The sequence below is a fragment of the Lontra canadensis genome, unplaced genomic scaffold (assembly GCF_010015895.1).
Source record: "Lontra canadensis isolate GAN:19392208 unplaced genomic scaffold, GSC_riverotter_1.0 scaffold3, whole genome shotgun sequence".
Taxonomy (NCBI): Eukaryota; Metazoa; Chordata; class Mammalia; order Carnivora; family Mustelidae; genus Lontra; species Lontra canadensis.
The window spans coordinates 31,104,791-31,130,838 of record NW_022630997.1 but is presented as its reverse complement, the minus strand read 5'-3'; the positions used below and the strand labels follow the sequence as shown (position 1 = coordinate 31,130,838).

Here is a 26,048-nt window from a genome sequence, read left to right as displayed (position 1 = left end):
GGGGCATAACTAGCTGAGCTTATTGTGGAGAGAAGTGAGTGAGAAGTGGGCAGGGCACTGTGAGCCCTGGGAAGGGGTTTGCATCTTATTCTAAGATGATGAATCTGACCAGGGGCTGGCCAGATCTGGGTACGTGTTGGACATTGAGGCAATAGTGGACTGTTGGAGTGAAAGCAAAGAGGAAGCAGAGTTGATTGGCAGGGTTTGGCCACAATGCTTGGGTGGATGGTGGTGCCATTTAGTGAGGTAGCAAGGCCTGAGGAAGGAAGAGGGCCTCTCCTTGTCTTTGTTTGTGTTTTTTTTCTTTTTCCTAATGGCACCCTGGGAGTTGGCACTCAAGAGGCTTAGAACAGTTCTGTTCTCATGGTGTCCACAGTGCATGGTCAGCAAGGACTTTGAAGACCTGGGTGGCTGAGGAGAAGGCAGCCTGAGGTGGGGAATTTGTCACTTTGAGGAACCAAGGGGATTACTTACTGGGGAGAGGCTCGCTATCCAAAGTATATTCACAAACAAAGTTCTCTATGTTGCTTGGATCTGGGACATGTCTCTCAAATCCCACATCATAGTTATCTGCAAAGGCAACATCCAATGGTCTGTATGAGACAGGGCTAAGAGCCACTTTCCCTCTGACCTGCTAGTTATAGCAGGTGCCCCCAAAACCCCATTCCCAGGAACTCCTTCTGAGGAAAGCAACTACCTGCTCCTTCTGCTCCAACACCCCCTACCCAATTCCAACCACCACAAGAAGAAAATGAATCCAAGGACAGACTAACATCAGCTTGTGGGAGCTGCATTTCCTACACGGGGGCCACTGCATTGCAGCGGTTGGGTAGTATGAGGACCTGTATCCCCTGGAAGGGGAGACTGGTCCTTCTGGATGGAGAATTTTCTTTCTGGAGAAGAAGTTGTACAGCGGGCCTCCAAGGGCTCCAGAGAGAAGAGCTCCCAAGAAGGCGGGAGGGTAGCTCCCCAAGAAGGTCAGGAGGAAACCAGCAGTGAGGAAGGGCAATCCACTGACCATGAGACTGACAAGGGCACACGAGTAGAAGTGACCTCCCTGGGGAGGGTCGGGCTCTGGGAACACTCCCTGCTGCTTGGCACAGGCTCTTTGGGAGAAATCCGACTCTACTGACCAATGTTTATCCTGTGTGTCCTCTTCATGCTGCAGTCCTACTTGTGGGATTGACCCAGGGAATCCTGACCCATGCCCACAAAGAGAGCCTCACGTTGTTCATAGCCAGCTGCAGCCACATGTTAGGAACAACCAGAATATTGACCAGGGAGAGTAGTGAAAGAAATTTCCTCCATCTGTAGAATGGAGTATGTGCTGATGGTTGGGAAATGTTACATACTGCATGACCCTATTCATGTAAAAACATCCTTGGAAAGCATATTTAGATAGCTCTGTATAGACATGCGATGAACTGTCTGTGGTAGCTATCTCTGGAGGATGAGATGAAAAGGATCATGGTAGATGAATAGCAGCCACCCATGCTGGTGGCAAAGGTGTCTCTGCCTTGCACCGTGGGTCTTGCCTTCCCCCTCTGGGGGCTCCTGCTCCACACAGCCCATCCTGTTCTCTGCACACAGTGAGTCTCCTGGCCACCCTGAAGGCCCTGCATGACCCCATTCATGTAAAAACTTCTCTGAAAAGCATATTTAGATAGCTGTGTACAGACCCATGATCAGCCATCTGGTGGAGTTATCTGTGGGAGAGAGATGGATGGGACACATGGGAACTTGATCGTAGTGGGGTGGAGGGAGGGTCACTAAGTGGACTGGCTGCAGGCATGACCCTGCACTGTGTAGCTGGTCTTGCATTCCTTCTTCAGGCTCCTCCTGCCCAGCTGAACCTGCACATACTCCACACAAAGATTCTACCTGCCACCCTTCAGGACCTGCCCACTGAATCTGAGCGGAAAGCCCTCCTTTGCCCTGGGTCCTACTATGTGTCCCCATAGATGTGCCCTGTCTGTTCTTTGCAGACACTCACTCTGGGTCCCATCACATATGGGAAAAAGAGTGACAAGGTGCCAGCAACATCCGGCTTCAGTGGGCAAGAAAGCCTCAAATATACCCAGCAAACACAGAGGAATCTCCAAACCACTGTGCCTAGTGCCTCAACCAAACGCAGTGTTCCTAGTGCCTGAGTCCATTAAGGAGATGTTTTTTACAGAGCAAACTAGCCTATGCAAGGAAAATCAGAACATTGACAGCCTTCAGCTGGCAGGAGCAAGATTTGCTAAACAAGGCTTTAGCGTGGATTTTCTGGAAGCCACCGTAATGGTCTGTGTTTTCATGGGTTGGAGTCACACATGCATTTTGTACTTTTGTCAGAAATCATGAAATGATACACTTTTGTCATATTTCAGAAAATAACTCTTAGTAAATATTAGCCCCCTGTGTAAGATACGTAGATGAAAGGGTTTGGTGAAGTAGACTTATACCTGTAATTTACTTTAAAATGCAACAAAAATTAAGAATGGATTCATGGAGAGAGGGAGCAAGTGGACTAGCTAGATAACATTATAATGAGATATGATCAGATAATAAATATGAACTGCAAAATCCAGGTAGTAGAGATGGGGCTGTTCCTTGTACTGGTGTTTCCACTTTGCTGTAAGCTTGGAAATTTCTTTCAGAGTCTAGGAAAATATCAAAGAACTGAATGGCAAAAATAAACCATGACACAGCCAACCCAAAGTCACGGCACATACAAAGTGACAAGTGACTAATGAAAGGGACAGACAAAGGGCTGTGGGAATCCAGAGGGGCCGGTGAATCAGGGAAGGGGCAAGGGGCAGACTCCTGGGAATGAGGCCTCAAAGCCCACCTTTCCAGGGTGGACTAGACCCTGGAAAGTGGACAGAGGGGCTTGCAGGAAGCTCAATGTCACCCCTCTCCCCAGCCTTAGAGCTGAGGGAAGACCTGGCTGGCCTTGATGGAGGCTAGGGACCTCACACTCCCAGGCCAGGCTGGGGTTTGGGAAGGGGCCTGCTCAGTGCCTTCAGGGCCCTGTGTAGGAGATGTCACCTGAGCCACAGCGAGTCTGTGCTCATCCCTGACAGCTTTTCTAGGTGCTCTGGCCCTGGGATTTATTCACATGCAAAGACCAGACACTCACGTAAGTCACACTAACACCAAACACACACTCAGTCACACTAACACTCAGATGAACACAGACTCCCACACATTTGAGCCCATGAGCACAGTCGCACATGTACATTTACATGCACACACTCCCCACACTATAACAGTGACCGCATCTCTTACCAAACAAACAGACAAAGTAAACGCCGACTGCATTCATTTTCATACAGGTATTGGCCACAAGCTGGAAAAGAGAAAGGAGTAGCAGGTCAGGGACAGTGGATTGTGGTAGCGTGGTAAGAAGCCTCCTTTACCCCTTCTCACATTTAATGCACACTCACCGATTGATAAGCGAGATCCAATTTCTTGAGCCCCTTTGTTGCATACACCTGGGATTCTCTTCCTGTAATGTCAACTAGCTACAAGGAAGAAGAAGTGTCATGGACTCATAGGGAGTGGTAACTCTGAGGTGTTCACAAGCAGTTGAAGACACAGAAGTCCCCATTCCAGGAGACAGTCTTTTGCTTATAGATTCCGAGGGCCAGCAGCCCACCCTTCAGGAAGGGAAAGCCCTTACACATGTACCTGGGCATGTAGGTTTAACACAATTGTCATTCGTTTCTGCAGTGGCTATCTGCTGTCCAGACACTAGGGGTGGGTTAGAGGTCCATCCTCATGTAACCCTGGGAAAACCACCTATGAAAGCTTTCTCCATATAGGCTCACAGGTGGCTCCTGGTTACCTGCTTGTAATTACCTGCTCTCTGTCATAATCGTTGTAAGTCATGAAGTAAAGTGAGCCCTTCATCCTCCGAGCCTCCTCAGCCTAAGACAAATAAGACTTTGAGTATAAGATACTTGAAACATGCAGCAAAATGCTAATAATGATGGGCTGGACTCACTTCGGCCTTGATCATCGGTATTGATGATGGTTTCAGTGGTGCAGTGGTCACCGCAATAATCAGGCTGCTCTTACGTGGGTCTGCAGAGGAGGCAGGGAGTGTCCTGATCAGTAAAGGCCCCCAGAGTGACTCTCCACAGGATTCTGGAGCACAGTGCTGCTCCCCACACTTCCTCCTCCAGAGGAGAGGCCCCCCTACCCGAGCACCCACCATCAGCGATGTCTGGAGGGCTAGCAGCCCAGCCCTGGAGGGAGAAGGGCCTTAGCCAAGACCTACATTATAGATGACAGCACTGAGCCTTGCTCTGGCCCTTCCTACTGAACCGTCACTATGACCAGACGTACGACCCTTGCTCTGAAAGGTAACTCCAGCTATCTCACTGCACAAGCATCAGCCTTTCAGTTGAGAAAAGGGACGGACAGCCAGACTCGACTGTACCAGATGTCCCGCAGGACAGTGGAAAGCCTGGCTCTGGCTCAGGGCAGTGCCCTCAGAAAGTCCTGCTCTATCTACGCACCCAGGGGTCCAGAAGACAAGGTGGAGACTCTCGGGCTGTGGACCCTATGGCCAGCTCAATGCCCTTCCCCAGCACGCCCACCCTTGCTTCCCGGCAAGGGCTGCGACCCTACAGTCTAGACGAAGATGGTTCTGGGCAGAGGACAGCCTTTTCCAGTGTTGGGGACACAGTCACAGGATGACATTAACCAGAGGGAAGAAAATGAAGGGAAAGGAGCCAGGGCCAGAAATGTGGTGGAGACAAAGTGTGGATAGCAAAGGGGAAATCCAGTGCTTTTTTCTGAAAATGGAATCTTGTCTGCTCTCGGTCCCCTAGCTTTTCTGTTTTCTTGTTCAGGCAGTCCAAGTATAGTTCAAGCACCTCTCAGTTACCAAGAACCTAGAAGGTACACGTATGGCCCCATGTTACTCTGAGATACATTACTAGGGATGGTTTTCATCCTCACTGCACAGAGGAGGATACCCATGGCCCAGAGAGGACAGCACCTTGTTCCAAGAGTCAGTGATAGTAAGGGTCTGCACCAGACCTCCCTGAAGCCCAGGCCTGCTCTGTCCCCACACCTGCCCACAGTGAAGTCACCAGGCAGCTTACTTAAGAGATGCTCTTTTCGAAGGTCCTCATTTACCTGCAAGGAAATGAAGGAGTATTGGGGGAGGGCAGTGGGAGGACCCAGGAATACTCTAAGAACTCCATAAAGCAGAGGTCCTCAGAACTCTACAGTTAGTACCTTTACAAATCCTGTCTCCAATAGGTTTTCTCCTGAAAGTTGTACTGTCTTAAGATTGTTAAGAGCTTCTTCAAATTCCTCTCTGAAAAAATCAGAAAAAGTGTTGAAGTGTAATTTGGTCTTGATATTAAAAGCAGCCCCAAGCCGTTCTGGAACCACTGTGCCGTGTGTACATGTCTGGCTGGGACAGGACACAAGTCAATTAGCTGAGTCATGACCTTCAGCCCCCTGACCTTGATATTGACAGGCCATGCTCTGGCCTCCACTGTCTCCCATCGGGTGAGCATAGGTGGGAGATGCTGCTTTGGTAGTCCCATGGGTATGGCCTGGCTTTCTCTGCACTCGTCACAGTCTCAGGCACACAGACCTGGGGGACCCCCAAGGCCTTGCCTTGACCATCCACGGTGAATGTGGGGCACACCCATGGAGGTGTCACTGTGAATCCCACTCACGATGTGATGGGCAGGGTTGCTAGAAGTTACCAGGTCCCTCAGGAAGGCACATTATCCTCCAACAGGTAAGGCTGAGTTTGGAAAAGTCATCCTGCTGATTGATGCTCCTGCCCTGTCCCATTCTTCCCTGCCACAGACCCCTGAGGTTGACCTGGTCCCCCCAAGCTTCTTTCCCTTCTGGACTGGTGCTAAAGGAAGTAGCAAGCTGCTTCATGAGCACACTAGGGCTCCTGAGTTCATGTGCTCCTGGAAAAGGCCAAAGCCTGGGGAAGTGGCCCTGTGGAGTGATCCCTTGGCTGCCACAGTTCTGTGGCCAGACAGCTGCTGTGAAGGCAGAACTCATGGGTGAGACTGGGATACATGAGGGTCTGGGTGTTTAGGTTCAGGCCAATCCCATATGATGAGCTAGGCTGGCACAGCCAGTCTAGGAGAATGTGGACCTAAGAAGGCTTTTCATTGTGGAGAGTGCACGTGTTGCTATGGGGGAGACCTGAGAGCCCCAGGTCCAGCCCCACCCAGCCCAGCCCAGCCCAGGAGGTGAGGCCTGGGACCTGGGGCCAGTGGAAGACACACCAGACACTGCCTTTCTAGCAGAAGCACTCTCCCCTTCTCTCTCATCATACACTGGAAGATTTTGTATTTTGTGACAGCATCCCAAGTATGGGGGAACTCTCACCTCTTCCCAGTGTCTAGCCCAATAGGCTCCCTCCAAGGAGTGCTGCCCCTCTGGTCCTACTCCCAGCTCTGTCCATGGGAGGGACACCAGGCTCCTTGTCCCCTAGCAGTCTCTCTTCCTCCTTAATACCTGTCTCAACTCCTTGGAGCCTCCCCATCTCTCTCCTGTTGTCACCCTCCTGGGCAACACCTCTCAGTCTTTCTAGCTTCTGTGCCATCTGGCTTCTCCAACATCCAGACGAAACCCCTCTTGGACTATGTCTCCTCAGCCTACTCAATCCTAGCAGGAAGGGCTCAGAAAGCACCAAGCAAGGTCCTAGCCTTGGTCCCACATTCTCTGCAGAATCTCCAGAGTCACAATTGTATCAGGTAACATTGTCCCCTCCGGGATTTTCTCTGAATGCTAGGGTCCACCTGGGCTCTCAGCCATAGGCTTCCTCATCTTCTAGGCGGTGCAGCACATTTGGGAAGGCCCAGTCTCAAGTGGAGCCTAACTCCACTCAAGATTCTCTGGGTTTCTCAGGAGCTGACAGCCTTAGGACCCTGACCTGAGTGTGAGCTCTCTTCCCAGCTGCACATCTTGTCCCATCTCATTTCACATCTTTTTCACTCCCCTGGGTACACTGCCATTCCTGAAACCTCGCTTGTGGAAGATGTCATTATGTTTCCTGTCCAGAGAGGACCAGGAGGCCCTCCCTAAGCCCCCACACAGCTTCTCACATCTGGGCCCTGAGACTCCCACCTTAGAGAAGGCAGAAGCCTTCCCTTCCCCAGTGACAGCTCTTCCACCAGAGCCCCCTGCCCAACAGCTTTGCATCTTTCTGCCACCTGCCAGTGTCACCCCTGATGGACATGCTTCCTTCCACTCAGCTCATATCCACTCAGATCTCTCTGTCCTAAACCCATAACCACACATATGCACAAATCTGTGCTTCCACTAATGCTTGGAGCAGCCATCCCACTCACTGCTTTTCCTGGAGTCAGAGATGAGAGTGCTGTCTGCATGCACAGACATTACCACTGTGCACACCTGGTTTCTCTCCATGGTACTGAATGGTGGGTCTATGTCATAAATCCTGGGTCCATTCTGTCCTAAGGGTGCTCAACCTCTCTTTGGTCCTTCTCTCTCTCTAAATTGGGAGTCAGTCATTTATGTCCATGAGAATCTTAAACTTTCAGCCACTCAGAAGCTCCATACTTCCTATCTCCAGGTTTTTGAGAAAACTGATTAGCGCACCATGACCCATCTCAATCATTCTATCCCAACTTGGTGCTCAGGACTCCACTCATTGGTTCCCCTGTCCCAGACCTACTAAGGGACCAAGATCTGCTTCGTTGATACCCATCAACACTATGATGCTGCCATCCCATCCCTTTCCCCCACTACTGACTTTGTCTCTCCCTGCCCCACTGGCCCAGGGCAGAAAGTGACACACAAGAGCAAGTACCCATCATAGGTACTGCTCATAAGTAAGCCACACATCTGTCCTACCCCATCCAGGGAGTCCTCACTGACAGCCACTTTTAAGAACAGGGAAGGGCATAGAGAGAAGAACTCAGACATGTGATCACAGGGCTTAGAGGGACAGGGATGGTCTACCGGTACAGGGCTGGCCATTTTCAGAACAGCCAGGGGTCAGAGGAAAGAGAGGGGTCAGAGCTTGGGGGTTAGGATGCACAATGAAGGAATCTCAGGCCCGCCCATGCACACACTATTGGGATTCCCACTGTGGTCTCAGGGAACCTCTCAGCTCCCTTGATCTTTCTGGGGTCTCACCCATTAAGGCCTGCCTTGGGGGTCGACGTGGCACTTGCCTGTGTATGGTGAGTGGCAATTGGGTCTCACCCTGTGAATTGTAGGTGACTATGCCGATCCTCACGGCTGGGCTAGGGAGGAAGATATGCTTGTGAGAAGCCATCGACACAGTTTCAGATGAAACCAGTGGCAATCAGGGAGGGAATGCATGAGAGTTTCCCTGTCCCCACCTCAACTATTCTGTTTTGGGCCCTGCTTTCCAAACCTCAGAACTTCTTGTAACTTTAGCAAAGAAATTCTGAGGCCTGTGAAATGGGCAGCCTTCCTGGAAGAGTATGTGAGAATGGCATCCTGAATCACCCTTACACTCTCTCCAAAAGACACACACACACACACACACACACACACACACACACACACACAGAGGCATATGCACAGTGCTATTCAAGGAGATAGACACCTTCACACTCTTGCAAGAGGGCCTCCCAAATAGCCTCTCCTCTACTGCAACATACTTTGGAACTCCTTCCCCACCTCTCTCTCTTCTAAAAAAGTTATTCTCTCTTTTGGTAACCATGCATATACATCCCTTCATTTCCTCTCCTTGGTCACTGTTTTCTGGTCTGCTGACTCTCATTATTCCTTAGCTAAACTGCTCTTGGTTCTTCTCCTAACTCATTTACCACTATTATCAGACTTCCTTTTTTTTTTTTTTTCCTAGAGCACAAATTTGGTATTTCCACACCCTTAAACAAGAGTTATCTGTGGCTTCCTATAGCTCACAGCAGAAAATGCAAGCCCCATGGCCTGGCATGAGTCACTGTGTTTTGGCTCCATGCTGACCTATCTGGCTTTATCTCTCAGCCCTCCCCTCGTTTTAACCCTATCCTGCACCCAAACAGACCTCTTACTCTGTAAGAAATCTCCCTGATGGTTCCCATTACCCTGTTTTTCCCATCTTTAAAAAAATAGATCAAATTTCACATCCCCTGGGAAGCCATCCTTGAACTTTTTCTGTGAATTCTTAATTTTTCCTTAAAGTTGCTGTAAGTCATTTGCCTTTTCTTTTGGCCCCTGGCATTATTTAAGCAAGTGTTTATTTACTGCTACTGTTTTGCTTGTTTCCTAATCTGTTAGGTCCTCAAGGTCAGACTGTATCTCCAACAATATGGCCTGACTCTCAGGCAGGAGCCAGTCAAAGCTGCCATGAACCAATGGAATGACTGATCTGTCCTTTCTTGTTTCAAGACACTGCCCTGGGCTCTGCGTTCCTGACTGGAGGGATGCTCATGCCTACTGAGCTAAAGAGCTGTGTACTCTGCCTGGCAGAGGGAAACACAAGCCTACTTCGTGAACCTCTTCAGCATTTCCTCCACAAGTGTCTGTGATTCTTCCCAGTATTCTTTTGCAGTTTCTGACCTGAAAACCAAAACAACATTGATCAGAGGGATTATGTGCCTCCATCAGGTAGGCAGCATTTCTGCCTCCCTACCTCCCACAGTCCCTTTGGCAAGCTCATCTCCAGCCCACATAACTGATATCTGCCAAACACCTTAGTGGGTTACCTTGGTGGTGACTATCATCAGTGGAAGTGCTGGGGAGGATGACCACACAGACCCATGCTTGAGGATGAGGGACTTTGGATACAAACCCAGATGGTTGGTCATGTTAGATGAGGCTGTTTGGCAAGGAAGGAAGGAGGATAGAAAAGTCCCAACTGATTCTGATATGTTGATATGCTCCCCCTTCCCACTTACCAACACATTGGTAGAAGCCCTGACCTCAGCACAGAGGATGTGCTACTAGGACTATTTTATTTCCCTCTTTCCTATCAGCCTGCAAAGCTGAGCCACTCTGGACACAGGAGGACTTTTCTAGCCCCACTGCCAGGGGAGGGACTGGAATAGGCCCAAGACAGTGCTGTTCTGGTGTCATCATGCTACTACCAGAAGGGAAAGCTACAGGTCCCTCCTGTCCCTACTTTCAGTATCTTGGTTCCGTTTGGCTCCCACATTAATCCCTAGATGGAGAGTAGGAGGGTAAAGAAGGTTGATCCCTCATGATGGCCCCTTCTGCATAGGTGGGAAGCACTTTATTGTGCCTTAGCTGCCCAGGGTTCAAAATTCTTTGTAATGTCATATCTCTGTAGGTCTGCACAATTCCAGTTTCTGGAGGTTTATTGACTAAGTGTTTTTGTCAGGGTTCTGTGGATGGTTAGAGTGAAACAGACTGGTGCTGGTGCCTGGACTCTTTCCCTGGATCTGTGATGGTTCCTGCCTTTTACATGCCCTATGTCCAAGAACATATGCCAGAGTCAGAGAACATAAGTCAGAATCAGAGAAACCCGCAAGGAGGCTCTTCCTTTTCTTCCAATGATTCCTATGTTCATTTACATTCCAAATGTCATGTTTACATGTTTTTACATGTGTCCCACACATCCAAAAGCATCCTTTCTCCACTCCACCATTCCTTCTGCCTCCTCTAAGCTACTTCTAAAACTGTCACTAGATGGTGAGGGAAACAAGGATAGATGATCCTAAGTATGTCAGGATTATCATTCATGTATATATGAGGCACTTTACATTAAAGATTTCCAATTCCAGATCAGGCTTGTGATATCAGAATTAATTCCATTTTACAGTCAAGAAAACTGAGGCTCTCATAGTTCAAAGAATTTGGCACAATTTATGGGTAGCATAGATCTGACTCCAGATCTAGTTGTAAAGCTCATGCTCTCCCTGTTCGACTTGGCAGACTGGGATGACAATGATGGAGGATAGTTGGAAGAAAGGCAGGCAGGCAAAAGTGGCCCCCATCCTAAGAGGAAATCACCCTTTAGAGGATTTTACACCACCCAGGAAGGAGCCCTCCACCCTTTCCCGTGTGATAGATGACAAAAACCTGATTGGATGACAGGTGCGGAGAGGGTTAATCAGATTAAAACAGCCCACCAACAAGCTCATAAAAACCCTTAGACTGAAAAACTCCAGTGGCAACACCTCTCGGATCCCTTCCTCTTCAGGAGCTTTGTACTGTCCTATGGCTCAATAAAGTTTGCTCTGCTGCCCACCACTCTTTGTTTGGTCTACCTCTTCATACTTTGCAGCAGTGTGACCATGAACCACAGGCACTAAAGAAGGAAATCCTGTAACAATAGGAAAGTTTGGTGGCATTTTTAATCACCCTTCCCCCATTCTTTTTCTAGTCCGGTGGCAGTTTGAGTCGTGATCTGTGGTCCAGTTCCAACTTCTTGAACCAGAGGGAGCAGTGTGGACCTCACTTATAAATTATTGTGTACATCTTTTCTCTAAACTTGCTGTGGGGGTTAATTTAGGATTTGCAAAGATAGTTGTGGACACAGATAAATTTAGAAAGCTACACATATGCTCATCCAGAAGCATATTCTGTGAACACTTTAAACTTTCACCTTTGGGGGGCACCTGGGTGGTTCAGTGTGGTAAAGCCTCTGCCTTCAGCTCGGGTCATGATCCCAGGGTCCTGGGATTGAGCCGCACATCAGGCTCTCTGCTCAAGCGGGGAGCCTGCTTCCTCCTCTCTCTCTCTGCCTGCTTCTCTGCCTACTTGTGATCTCTGTCTGTCCAATAAATAAATAAAATCTTTAAAAAAATAAATAAACTTTCACCTTTGGTTGATCCCTAGGTTCAGAACAAGTCTAGTTAAGTGGTAAAGGAAAGCCCAGTAAATAACATCTGCCTAACTGGAAGTGGAAGAGGTTCTCTTCTCTGTTTCTCGTGGTTTTTTTGTTTGTTTGTTTCTTTCTTTCTTTTCTTTTAATGTTATGGTGTTTTTATATTTGTTTCAAACTGCCGGCATTCAAAGGAATCGCTGTCAAAATATAAGCTGAAAATTAGCCAAAGAAACAGAAACTCCAGTGTCCCCACACAAGATACATTCTTTGAAAATGTAATTTGGAAAAATCTCAAAACAAATCAACTTCTACACATTTAGAAGGAGCAAAACACCCCTGAGACCAGTGAGACATTTTTTTTTTTTTAGAAAATCTTCTTTCTACAGTTACTACATTGTGATAATCCAAATCAAACTTCCAACAACAACCAAAATCACAGAATGTACAAAGAAATAGAAGAACATTGTTCACAAAGAACTAAATAAATTTACAGAATCCATCCTTGAGGAAGTCAAGGCATCAGATTTAAAGCTGGTATAGCCACTCTGGAAACACGCTGGAGGTTCCACAGGAAGTTAAAAATAGAACTACTCTATGACCCAGTAATTGCTCTACTAGGTATTTACTACAAAGATATAGATGTGGTGAAATTAGGAGGAACCTGCACTCCAATGTTCATAGCAGCAACGTCCTCAATAGCCCAATTGTGGAAAGAGCCAGATGTCCTTCAACAGATGAATGGATAAAGAAGATGTGACATACACACACACACACACACACACATATATGCATATATACATATATATGAATATGACTCAACCATCAGAAATGATGGATACTTACAATTTATATCGATGTAGATGGAACTGGAGGGTATTGTGCTAAGTGAAATAATTTAACCATTTTGAGTCTATTTTTGTGTGTGGTATAAGGAAGTGGTCCTGTTTCATTCTTCTGCATGTGGTTGTCCAATTTTCCCAACACCATTTATTAAAGAGATCATTGTTTTTCATGGGATATTCTTTCCTGCTTTGTCAAAGATTAGTTGACCATGCTGTCAAGGGTCTCTTTTTGGGTTTTTTATTCTGTGCCATTGATCTATGTGTCTGTTTTTGTTCCAGTACCATGCTGTCTTGATGATCACAGCTTTGTAATATAGCTTGAAGTCAGGCTTTGTGATGCCACCAACATTGGCTTTCTTTTTTCCAACATTCCCCTGGCTATTTAGGGTCTTTTCTGGTTCCATACAAATTTTAGGATTATTTGTTCCAGCTCTGTGGAAAAAAGTTGATGGTATTTTGATAGGGATTGCATTGAATATGCAGATTGCTTTGGGTAGCATAGACATTTTCACAATATTTATTCTTCCAATCCATTAGCATGGAACATTTTTCCATTTGTGTCTTCTTCAACTTCTTTCATGAGTGTTTTGTAATTCCTAGAGTATAGATCTTTTACTTCTTTGCTTAGGTTTATTCATAGGTATCTTATGGGTTTTGGTGCTATTGTAAAGGGAATTGATTCCCTAATTTCTCTTTCTACAGTTACATTGTTAGTGTAGAGAAAAGCAACTGATTTCTGTGCATTGATTTTGTATCCTGCCACATTACTGAATTGCCGTATGAGTTGTAGTAATTTTGGGGTGGAGTCTTTTGGGTTTTCCATATAAAGTATCATGTCATCTGCAAAGACTGAGAGTTTTACTTCTCCTTCGCCAATTTTAATGCCTTTTATTTCTTTTTGCTGAGGTTAGGACTTCTAGTAATACGTTGAACAATAATGGTGAGAATGAGCATACTTGTCATGTTCCTGACCTTAGGGGAAAACTCTCAGTTTTTCTCCATTGGGAATGATACTGTGGGCTTTTTGTAGGTGGCTTTTATGATTCTGAGGTAAGTTCCCTCTGTCCTTACACTGTGAGGAGTTTTAATCAAGAAAGGATGTTGTGGATATTAAGGAGGGCAAATACTGCATGGAGTACTGGGTGTTGTATGTAAGCAATGAATCTTGGAACACTGCATTAAAAACTAATAAGGTATTTTATGGTGACTAACATAACACAATAAAAAAAGGGAAAGGATTTGTATTTTGTCAAATGCTTTTTCTGCATTAATCGGGAGGATCATATGATTCTCGTCCTTACTTTTATTAATGTGATGTACCATGTTGATTGATTTTCAAGTGTTGAACCACCCTTGCAGTCCAGGAATAAATTCCACTTGGTTGTGGTGAATAATCTTTTTAATGTACTGTTGGATCCTATTAGCCAGTATGGGTATTTTGACATCCATGTTCATCAAGGATATTGGTCTGTAATTCTTTTTTGTTGGTGTTTTTGTCTGGCTTTGGGATCAAGGTGAGGCTGGCCTCCTAAAGAAGTTTGGACCTTCTCCATTTTTAAAAAAGAGCTTCAAAATTGGGAGGAGAGGTGAACCATGAGAGACTATGGACTCTGAAAAACAATCTGAGGGTTTTGAAGGGGTGGGGGGTGGGAGGTTGGGGGAACCAGGTGGTGGGTATTAGAGAGGGCATGGATTGCATGGAGCACTGGGTGTGGTGCAAAAACAATGAATACTGTTACGCTGAAAAGAAATAAAAAATTTAAAAAAAAAGAGCTTCAGTAGAATTGGTATTATTTCATCTTTAAATACTTGGTAGAATTCCCCTGGGAAGCCAGAAGGTCCTGGACTCTTGTTTTTTGGGAAGTTTTGATTACTCCTTTAATTTCCCTGCTGGTTATGGGATCTGTCCAGATCTTCTATTTCTTCCTGTTTCAGTTTTGGTAGTTTATAAGTTTCCAGGAATGCATCCATTTCTTTCAAATTGCCCAATTTGTTGGCATATAGTTGCTTATAATATGTTCTTAAAATTGACCATATTTCATTGGTCTTGGTTGTGATCTCTCCTTTTACATTCATGATTTTACTAATTTGGGTCCTTTATCTTTTCTTTTTGATAAGTCTGGCTAGGGGTTTATTGATCTTATTAATTCTTTCAAAGAACCAGCTTCTAGTTTCATTGATCTATTCTACTGTTCTGGTTTCTATTTCATTCACTTCTGCTTGAATCTTAACCTTAATTATTTCTTAATCTTAATTATTTCTCTTCTTCTGCTTGGTTTAGGCTTTATTTGCTGTTCTTTCTCCAGCTCCTTTAGGTGTAAGGTTAGCTTTTATATTTGAGATTTTTCCAATTTTTGAGAGAGGCATGTATTGCAATGTATTTCCATCTTAGAACCCCCTTTCCTGTATCCCAAACATTTTGAACAGTTGTGTTTTCATTTTTATTGGTATCTATGAACTTTTAAAATTCTTCTTTAATTTCCTGGTTGACCCATTCATTCTTTTTTTAAATTAACAATGTATTATTTGTTTCAGGGGAACAATCTGATATCCTGTGTCTTTTGACTGGGGTATTTAGCCCATTTATACTCAGAGTAACTATTGAAAGATATGAATTTAGTGATATTGTATTACCTGTAAAGTCCCTGTTTCTATAAATTGTCTGTTCCTTTGTGGTTTATGTTACTCTTTGGCTCTCTCCTTGCTTACAGGGTCTCTCTTTTAAATTTCTTGCAGGGCTGGTTTGGTGGCCACATATTCTTTCAGTTTCTGTTTATCCTGGAAGCTCTTTATTTCTCCTTCCATTCTGAATGATATCCTTGCTGGATAAAGTATTCTTGGCTGCATGTTTTTTCTCATTAAGTACCCTGAATATATATCATGCCAGCCCTTTCTGTCCTACCATGTCTCTGTGGATAGGTGTGATGCAGGTCTAATGTTCTTACTTCTGTAGGTTAGGAACCTCTTTTCTTGAGCTTCTTTCAGTATTTTTTCTTTGTTTCTGAAATTTGGAAGCTTCACTATTACATGTCAGAGTGATCTAATTTTTATTGGTTTGGGGAGAGGTCCTTTCTACCTCTTGGACACGAATGCCTGTTTCCTTCCCCAGATTAGGAAAGTTCTAAGCTATGACTTGGTCAAATACACCTTCTGCTGCCCCCCACCTGCCTCCATCTTCATCCTCAGTGATTCCAATAATTCTGATGTTGGTACGTTTTGTAACATCACTGATTTCTGGAGCACTGGGTGTGGTGCATAAACAATGAATTTTGGAACATTGAAAAAAATAAAATTAAATTTAAAAAAATCCTCTCTTCATGCCTATTAGTTGTTTTTCTCTCTTTACCTCAGCTTCCTTCCTTTCCATCAATTTTTCTTCTGGGTCACTGACTCTCTCTTTTGCCTCATTGACCCTAGCTGTTAGAGCATCCAACTTAGACTGCATTTCAGTTAGAAAATTTTTAATTTTGGGCTAATTAAATCTCCTTTCTGCAGTAACAGGTTCTTTAGTGTCTTTTGCCCTTTTTTTTCCAGTCCAACTAGTAACTTTATAATTGTTATCTTGAATTCCAGGTCTGACATTTTACTTCTATCCATATCAGTTAGATCTGTGGCAGAGAGTATTACTGCTTTCTTTTGTTGTGAATTCCTACTTCTAGTCAACTTGCCCAGAGAAGAATGGATATACGAATGAACAATAAAAAATATCAACCATGACTCAAGCAAACTACACACTAGAAAAATCCCAAGAGGTCAGAAACTAAAACAGAAGAGCAAAAGAATAAATGAAAGAAAAAAGAAAAAAGGCGGGGAGGGGAAGAGAGAATATAATCTCACTAGGTGGACAAAACAGGGTGATCCACCTGTTCCTGAGTGTATTTTGCTCTATGTGTTAGAAGACACTAAATCCCAAAATTGTAAAGAAAGCAAAACTATATATATATCACACACACACACACACACACACTAAAATTGAATAGAGTGAAAGGAAGTCAAGATGAGTGAATAAAATCAGAAACCAAAATGAGTGAATAAAATTGAATAGAGTGAAAGGAAAAGTGAAAGGAAGCAAAAAATGAAGAATAGATCTATAAAATGTAAATGCAAAAAAAGAAAGTTAAAAAAGACTTAAAAAACAAAGAATTGATAAGAAACTAGTTGAAAAGAGAAAAAAGAAATGAAGAATTTTAAACTGAAAGATAAATGAATTATGAGAAAAAGGCCTCAAATTCTATATACTATTTTCCTCTGACACTGGATTTTTAAAGTCTTGTGGGGTCTGTAAACTTGCTCTGCTCCTCTTCTTCCAGTTGGTCTTCTGGTGGGGGAGAGCCTGCTGTGCTGCTTCTCAGGTGTCTTTCCTGGGTGGAGTAGCCCCGCCCCTTGCCAGGTGTCTGACCTCAGTGTAAGCTAGTCCTTTGTGTGTCATTTGTTCCCTTAAGACTTTCTGTGCTTCTTTAGAGGATCAAAACAAAAATGGCTACACCTGTTCTCCAGGCCTAGAACTGAAAGACACAGTTCCTTCTTCTTAGTAAACTCTCTGGGATCAAGGCTCTTTACTTTTTTGTGTGCCAAACTCTGCAGACTCTGGTAGTGCATGCCCACAGCAGTCCTCCAGGGGGAAGTTGTAGGGTCCTGTGTTAATGCTCTCTGTAGGGCCGTGGTGCTGAGAGCAGTGGCTGGATCCTGTGTGCACCCATTCTGCCCCTCCCAGGGGATGGTGAATGGTCTCTGTGTTTCTAGTCCTTTCTAGTCCAGGGTCCACAGGCAAGAGAGTGGCCACCCAATTGGCCTGGCTTACAGTTTATGGCAAATTGAGCTGAGAGCCCCCTCCTGGGCTCACTGACCAGAACAAGTTTCCCCTTTCCTCTGCTTTGGAACTTGACCAGCTCAGGAGTCCCTGTTAATTCTGTGACTCCGGGGATCCTGAGACCACATTGTCCCACCTAGAAATCTTCTAATTTAATCCCCTGAGCACCATTCAGACAGGGATGTCTCTCACTGGAGCAGATTTCTAAGGATTCTGACTTTGCCCTCTGGAGCTATATCACTTTCTGGTAGCCAGCTTACAGAGGCTCCCTCCCCACTCCATTTATTTTCTGGTATCTTTCCTCAGATTCACTTCTCTGTATCTCCTACCTTGGAAAAAGTGGTCACTTTTCTACTTTCAGGGTTTTGGATAATCTCTTCCTACATCTGAGGTTGAATTCATGGGTGTTCAGAATGACTTCATAGTTATCTAGCTAAATTCAAGGGACTGATGAAATGAGGTCCCTTACTCTTCCACCATCTTGCTTCCTCCCTTGCGCTATCTGATTTCTTTTTTTTTTTTTTTTTATAAACTTCTCTTTACCAGTTTCAAAATGATGTCTTTTTAACCTTAGGACGACTTTGGGATATTTAAGAGGGTCCCTGGAACATCTCAAAATATTTTTTGTTCTCCTTATAAAAGAGACATATTAAACTAATTTTGCTAGTTTGACATGTTGAATTACAAGGGAAGCATTCTCAAATAAGAAGATATGTTAAACTTTTTTTAGGTTATACTCGTATGGATCTATGTTATTAAGGTAAGTTCCAGAAATTGTATGGAATTCCAGGAAATCAATGTCTTGGTAATATGTTATCTGTCATAATTCTAATTATGGTTGTAAGAAGTATGTCAAAGAAAAAGTGAAATTTCTTGTCAATTGCACTGTAATGAACCCTCATCAGATCTTTAATATTCCAGCTTTTAAGCTTTTAAGTCTTTTGACATTTATAGACAGTTACTGCTTTACACTAGTGGTTTTGCAGAAGTAGTTTCTGTTCAAAGAGATTTATGGAAAGGACCTTTTCTGGTAACTTTCCAGGTACAAGTTTCAGATAACTTTATGGTGATATCAATGAACTGGGGAACTCTCCAGGTACAAGTTTCAGATAACTTTCAGGTGATATCACTGAAGTGGGAAGAATTTTCTGAACACTAATGGAGAAACTGATGGATTCATATAATTTCTAACAGAAGATTAAACATTAATAAAGAATCAATTACATAGTACTAGAAGAACTCATGAGGATTATTATGAATTTATGATCCTTTTTTATTTTATTTTTTTTAAGATTTTTTAAAATGTATTTATTTGACAGAGAGAGATCATAAGCAGGCAGGCAGAGAGAGAGAGAGGAGAAAGCAGGCTTCCTCCGCTGAGGAAGGAGGAAGCAGGGAGGGAGCTGAGCAAAGAGCCCGATGCAGGACTCGATCCCCGGACCCTGAAATCATGACCTGAGCTGAAGGCAGAGGCTTTAACCCACTGAGCCACCCAGGTGCCCCTATGTTCTTTTTTTTAAACATTGCTGGTTTTTCTGTTCCTCCATCTCCAGATTTAAGGAGTCATTTTTATCCTTTCTTTTAATCTACTTATAATTTATAGAAATTTAGTAAACAAACTTTTTACTGAAAATAAAATATCTTTTACTCTCTATCTGATCCTTCTATTCTTCAGAAAATTTTAAGTATTCTTTTTTTAAAGATAATCTATTTATTTATTATTCTGAAAGAGAATGAGGGGAGGGGTAGAGGTGGAGAGGGAGAGAATCCAAAGCAGACTCTGTACAGAGCCAGGTGGGGCTCGATCTCAGGACTCTGAGATCATGACCTTAGCCAAAACCAAGAGTTGGATGCTCAACTGACTAAACCACTCAGGTGCTCTTTGAGTATTCTTACTTTGTGTAAGCTAAATAAGAATCTGATTTCCTTTTAACAGGATGAAATTGGGCAAGTGATTGGTTTGGCTTCTTAGCTTAAAAAAATCTAATCACAAAACCACAGAAAACAATGACAAAATCTAATCAAAGATTTCTTATTACCAGAATTAAAAATGAGGTGGACCCTAATGGAGACAATAAGTCCTCTTAGATATCATCAAAGCTTTAACTGGTATATCATATCTGAGATTATACTTAAAATCATTATTCTTCCTGCACTTATGGAAATAATTAAGCCCAGTTTAATGAGACTAGAGTGATTTAATAAATTATTCTCACTGAGATTATTTTTGCTAGAAATTGGGATAATGGTAAAGAGGAAGATTATGTTTCAATAAAAACTGTTTTTTGTTTTTCTGTAAAAAGCAGTAAAATCTATAACACACCCTCATGGAGATCAGATTCTAGCTAGACCTGTTCTTGTCTTTGTGGTGCTGCTATCTACCTGTAAAATGTAATGGAATCCTAACTTCTATTTTCCTTCAATATCTGTGTACAGTTCTCTAAATTAATGCTTCCAATTTGCTCCCACCCTTCTGATTTGGAATCACCAAGATCAGAAACTGCTCTTTTCTCAAAGCCCTGCAAAACTGAGCTGGATAACTTGATATAAACTTCATAGAAATCAACACAATGTCTCATGCACAAGAAACATTTGTGTGGTAGGCCACTCAGAACAATCATTTGAACACCCACTGACATCACCAGGAACATTCAAACTACACAAGATGCTTTAAGCTCACATTTAAGAGCCCTATGTCTGCACACCTTCTCAGTTGACAGCTTTTTGGTCTCAGAATCTGGTTTGTAGTCTGCTCTAACCATTAATTTTTCTTTTGTTCTCATTAAAATGCATCTTATTAAATACCTGAATGTTCACATGGTATAGGTCTAACTTTGGGAACCCCTCTGTAACAATACCTCATTAAATGAGATAAAACTGTTTAACTGAACTGACCTATTCTCAAGAATAGGGGACAACTTCAGTGAGCTGGAACAAACTGTAACTTAACTTCTAGACTGCAAAACTTCTGAAATTAAAAAAAAAAGGTGAATGAATGAACAGTAGCAAAATATCTATGGCAAAAGTCATTAGACTAGGTGGTCCTAATGTCTTGGTAGCCTGTATAAGAAAACCAATAAAAACCAGCTAATTGGGCTTTTCCCAAATAAAGTAACTACTTAAACTATTAAATGAAAATAATTTCTTTGTTTTTCTTTTACATCTTCTCTATATAAATCTTGGCACTAGATCCTGCCAATGTAGTGTTCCTAACAACTTAAGTTTGGTGTGACTTAATGTAAATCCATGCATACTTTAATTCTTAAAAATTACAAAGTGCCTCAGTTTATCTTTTAACATCAGAAAAAGAAGCTATGAGACCTGTCATCCACAGTGCACTCACAGTGACATACCCATGTTGTTGGCATGATGGATCCGAAGAACTGCCTGTCTTGTCTATACCAGCCCTTCATACTCCAACTGTGCCACATATGTAGGAGCTTTGGGAGAGTCTGTCTCCCTCTTCTCTCATTTGGCACACCTGATCTTTTTTCCCACTTGTTTTTCCCCAGCCTGTCAGGCTTCCTGTGAACTTCTAGAATTTTCCCCTTTAATTTCACTCATGTGCCATCCGTCCCTTTTCCTATCTAATCCTCAAGGAATATGGGAGTTCTTTCAAGAACGCAGATCTGATCCATCTCTCTTCTGATAAAAGTAGTTTTTTCAGTGAATCCCACAGATGCCCTTAAGATATAACACACACTGCTCAGATAGGCCCAAGTGCCCACAATTGGCCAGCCCCTTCCTTCTTCCTCCTCCTCTACCCTCCCTCCCTCCTCACACTCTGAGATCATCTGAGGGTCTCACACTCAGGACTTTACACAGGCCATTCCCCTAACCTGGAGTTTCCTGGCCCTCAAAGGGAGTCAGCCCTGGGGCAATGGTAGAGCTCACTAATTTTCATCCAATTAACTTAATGAGTCTAATGAATAAGGTGGAAATGAACCACTCAAGACCTTCCTGCAGACAGCGATTCTCAGGGACCCATGCAGCCTTGGACTCTTTGGCATGGGCTTTGGAGGAAGACATTCCAGGATTTCAATTCCTGCTCCATGTCTTCCCTTCTGAGGGCTTTAGGGGGTCATTTCTGGCCCTGAGTGACCTTTTTTTCCTCATTGGTGAAATAGAAAATATTTACGCACAGTGGAGAGGAAGACTCAGTGATGAAGCTACTTCTTCTCCTTCCCCTTGTTCCCAGTCTACAGCCACATTTGGGCTCCCCCATCCAAACTTTCTGCATTCCTCAAGATAGATTCAGAATCTAGCCACTCTGCACCTCCACCCCTACCCCACGGGTCCACACCACCATCATCTCCCTGGATCCCCAGAGACCCCTGCAGTGGTCTCCCAGCAGGTTCTGTCCTTCGGCCCCTCAACTGTGATCCTTTCAGACCAAGATCTAGTTGTATGCCCTCTCTGCTCAAACACACCCTCTTATTCCCCTCTACCTTCTAGTCTGCCAGCCCTGCCTTCCCTGACCACTTCATCAGAAAGGCCCCTCCCTCAGTACTTTCATCTTCCTTCCCTGATTCTCCGCTGGTGCTTATCCCATCTAATACACTACTTCCTCTCCTCTTTATTCCCTCTCTAGTCATGGAAACTCCAGGAGGACAAGGACTTTGTCCAGTTTTGTTTGCTGCCTTACCTGCACATCCAAATAGTGACTGATGTATAGCAGTTGCTCAGACATTATTTGTGAGTGGATGAATTGTTAAGGGAATGAATGAACGAACAGGACTGCTCATCACATGGATGATAGGCCCCAGAGAACCTTGGGAGTGTCACCAGCACAGGCATTTGACCTGTATCCTGCCACCCAAAAGGGCATGTCAGAAGAGAGTCAAGCCAGGGAGTCAGGGCTTGGTCAGGGGCCCCTGTAGTGCCAGGGAGTCCCCAGCGCCGGTGTGCCCGACTCTGCTTTCCCTAGCAGCATTTTGTACTCATCTTCTATGATTCCATCAGATGCTATGTTGGGCAAACTGCATACAAACTCCCCTTCATTCTCATCACAACCTGGTGAGTTGGGTATGAAGATCCCCATCACAGAGGGGAATCTGAGGCACAGAGAGGTGAAACAGGTTGTCCAGGGGGACAGGACTGGTTAGTGCAGTCTGCCTCACTCACCAGTGTGGGCAAAAATGATCCTCAATGGTCATTACTCCCCTTCTTCTGAGAGCAGCAGGGAGAAATGCTGGAGGGACTATGTGCTCACCTTCCATGAATTTCTCATCAAGTTGGCCCTCAAAATGCACAAAGCCATCTTCAACCATACTAGTTGTGCCCAGGTCACACAGAGATTATTTCCCTGGGGCTGAGGAGTTTTCTGTGGTTTCAGACAATCTTTGCCTAGTTAACTGCAGGCAGGTTCTAGCCAGACCCCTCACTGATGGCTCTGGGAGCTGTGAAAGGGGCGTGTAAGGGCTCTTTCATGGACCCCCTCAGCTCCTCCTCCCATCAATGCATCCAGCAGGATTCAGTTCTGGCTACCTGGGTAACATGTCAGAATAAGGGTTGGGGGGCCTTGATCCTAGAGCGTGAGTGAGGGTACAAGGGATTTGATTGCTCCCCTTCCTCCCTTGCCCTCCCAGCCTTCAGAATGGGGTCCATACCCTTCACATCAACATACAGCTACGGCCAGCTGTGATCAGAGAGAACAGTACCACCTCCCAGCATTTAAAAGCTGAAGGGGGAAAGAGCAGAGCTATGAAAGGGACAAGAAGTGGGGACCTCTTTGTTCAGAAGCCATTTCTCTGGCACCTTTCTTGTTCCCTCACTGCATACCCTCCTCAGAAGAGAAGAAAGGGAGCATTCCCCCACTATCTAATGATTTGCAACAAACTGACTCAATTGACATTGAGCAAATCACTAATCCCTCTCAGCCTCGGTTTTGTCACCCTCATAGAGAAATAGAATCCACTTCCCTAAGCTTTGGGAGGCTTAGTTCAGCCCTTTGCAGGCATGTAGAAATTGCTTAATTACTATTATTTCACAGGCCACACCTATACCCAGAATCCTTCCCAGTGCAACCCAGGGCTGGGTTTTGCCCACACTACTAGGGGCATGAAGAAAGGCACTGTAACCGGATGGCAGATGAGGGGGGTCTTTGGAATCACCCACCAGCCTTGGAGCTACTTTATCCAACCTCTAGATGCTGTCCCTTCTCCAGTAGAGTGAAAATGCAAAATGTCTTCCTTACTTTACATTCTTCCTTACTCTACATTCTAGGATGGTTTTGAGGGTGATGGAAGTACAGTGGAAGGGCTTTGGAAACCAAAATGTGCTTCAATGATGACATTATGGATGGTCATATTATTATTACTACTGAAGGGGTCAACCCAACAGACAAGTTGGCAATGGAAACAAGGCAAAATTCCAGTCTCTCCAAGCATGAAGATCTACCCCCTTTCCTTCTCTGAGGGCCACGGGGTGCTTAATGCACAGCCCAGCTTCCCAGGATAACACCTGGTCATACCTAGCTCTTCTGGAAGTGTACACATTCCGGAATTTGGTCTCCAAGTAGTTGAAGAAGGAAGCAAAAGCCTTGGCAGTAAAGCAAAGGACTTTCTAAGCAGTGACACTCTGAGAATGTCCAACAGAACCAACAGGGAATCGCTCTGGAGCCTAATAAAAATAGAATCTACTTGAGTGAAAAGCAACACAAGCAGATAACTGCACAGACAGAATCTGAAACCCAGTGAGCTTCTAAAAATTGCTGAGAAGGAGCTTCTAACAATCACCTGCCCATCCAGCTGTTTAAGGGGCATGCAGGGCACAGATCCTGGCCATGTCAGAGGAGGGACTGAGAGTCACCCCAAAACTGTACAGTGGCTTTTTTTCCTTTCCAAAAGGAAAATTCTCAGGGAATAAATTCTTGGAGCATTCCTTCTGCATCAGGAAAAAGGGGTTTTATCTTAGGTGTTAAGACTGTCTCCACCTCTCCTTTCCCAGAGGCTGGGATCTCCTTGAACCACTTCATGCTCTGAGGTCAGAGGTGCCCTGAGGGACATCCAGGGCCAGGGTGGGAGAGCTGCTCACGCGTCCAGGAGGAAGAAGAGGTTAAAGCCACTATCGCAGGTTCTCAGATCAACTTTGTTCCTGTAGTGCCTGGCGCCGTGGTGGAAAGTTCTCCCAGCTGGGAGGCGGTGCAGGAAGCTCCCTGTGCTCAGCAGTGGAGGTGGCAGTAGCAGGAGCAGGAACAGGGAAAGTGCAGGGCCTGGGACGCAGATGCTGCTGCTCCCTATTTTCTTAGCTGTGCCAGAGGCCCCACTCTCTCCTGGAGCAGGGGTGGGATTAGTGCTGGCCATGCCCAACCACCACAGACCTCTGCCTCATTCACTGTCTCCCCCCAAACCCCGTGCCCTGGGGTCTTGTCCCCTCCAGCACTGCCCCAAATTTCTCTGAAAGCCTCCACCTGGTATCTGCCCTTGGGGCGGAAGAGGCAAGTGGCTGTCTCTGGGGTGATGGCCCCACTACCTGAGTGGCTCTTCCCCTGCCCCACAGAGGCAGAATTCCCTGTGATGTCCCTTATGATGGGCAGGAGGGTTGGCATGGTGACTTTGTGACCTGCAGCTCTGCTCAGTACCCTGCCTGTTGATAACCCCAGGTGGGAGCCATGGGATCTTTGGATGGGGGTTAGGATGGGGCCATCATTTGTCCCTTATCCCAAACCCTCCAGATGTCCATTCAAATCCTCAAGACCCTGCCTTTTTATAACTGAAAGCAGGTAGCTGAAGTGACTTAGATGAGGACATCCTTGTGGGTGAGGAGGTCCAGGAACTGGGAAACTAGAGTACAGTATGGGTCATTGGTGTGAACACTGACATCACCCATAGACATGGAAAGATCTAGAAGGTCAAGAAGGTTTGTGCAAGCATTCCAAAGTCCTTTATGAATGAGGGACATTCTGGTTATGTATTGCTATGTAACAAACCACCCCAATGTAGTGACATACAAGAGAACCATTTCCTATGTGCACAAGTTCTGGGAATCAGAAATGCAGAGAGGGTGACTGGAGATGGTTTGCCTGTGCTTCGTGGAAAAATACCGTCATTGATAACTTTGAGTCAAAGGCGATTCCATCACTTAGACTGTGATGTGAAAAATATTTAGAAATTCATTGACAGATTTATTTTTTTTAAATTTATTTGTTTATTTATTTGACAGAGATCACACGTAGGCAGGCAGGCAGAGAGAGAGGGGGAAGCAGGTACCACGCTGAGCAGAGAGCCTGATGTGGGCTCGATCCCAGGACGCTGGGATCATGACCTGAGCCGAAGGCAGAGGCTTTAACCCACTGAGCCACGCAGGTGCCCCTCATTAACAAATTTATTTTCTTCATATTTGTATGCACAAAGGAAGAGTGATATATCCCCCAAATCCTTCTAAGTCTAAAATATATCTTTCAATACTTATTACATAAAAATTGTAAGTGATTAAAAACACTGTGTATGTATGAATTTTTGAAGTGGTATTTAAAATCACAGGATATCTTAAATGATATTTAGGATTTGGTATACATCTCTCATTAGCATATTAGTTTTTCCTTTCTTCACATCTTTCATAAGACTTGGTATTGTCAAATTTTTATATATCTATTGATTTAACCTCTTTTTGTGGTCTTAATTTACAT

The 26,048-nt window shown here is 44.6% G+C and overlaps 1 protein-coding gene across 1 annotated transcript in view; it reads right to left on the bottom strand.

Annotated features, from left to right (window-relative positions):
* Positions 1-24,902, bottom strand: part of LOC116879529 (anthrax toxin receptor-like) — a 35,981-nt gene extending 11,079 nt beyond the window's left edge. The window contains exons 1-10 of the mRNA XM_032877849.1: positions 24,455-24,902; positions 9,466-9,537; positions 8,174-8,249; positions 5,236-5,313; positions 5,100-5,133; positions 3,992-4,071; positions 3,847-3,915; positions 3,432-3,509; positions 3,274-3,334; positions 475-570 (exon numbers count right to left, since the gene is read on the bottom strand). Of these exons, the coding sequence (XP_032733740.1) occupies positions 475-570; positions 3,274-3,334; positions 3,432-3,509; positions 3,847-3,915; positions 3,992-4,071; positions 5,100-5,133; positions 5,236-5,313; positions 8,174-8,249; positions 9,466-9,537; positions 24,455-24,723 (913 nt within the window). The 5' untranslated portion in view covers positions 24,724-24,902. The remainder of the gene's footprint in view (positions 1-474; positions 571-3,273; positions 3,335-3,431; positions 3,510-3,846; positions 3,916-3,991; positions 4,072-5,099; positions 5,134-5,235; positions 5,314-8,173; positions 8,250-9,465; positions 9,538-24,454) is intronic.
* Between the last annotated feature and the right edge of the window lie 1,146 nt (positions 24,903-26,048).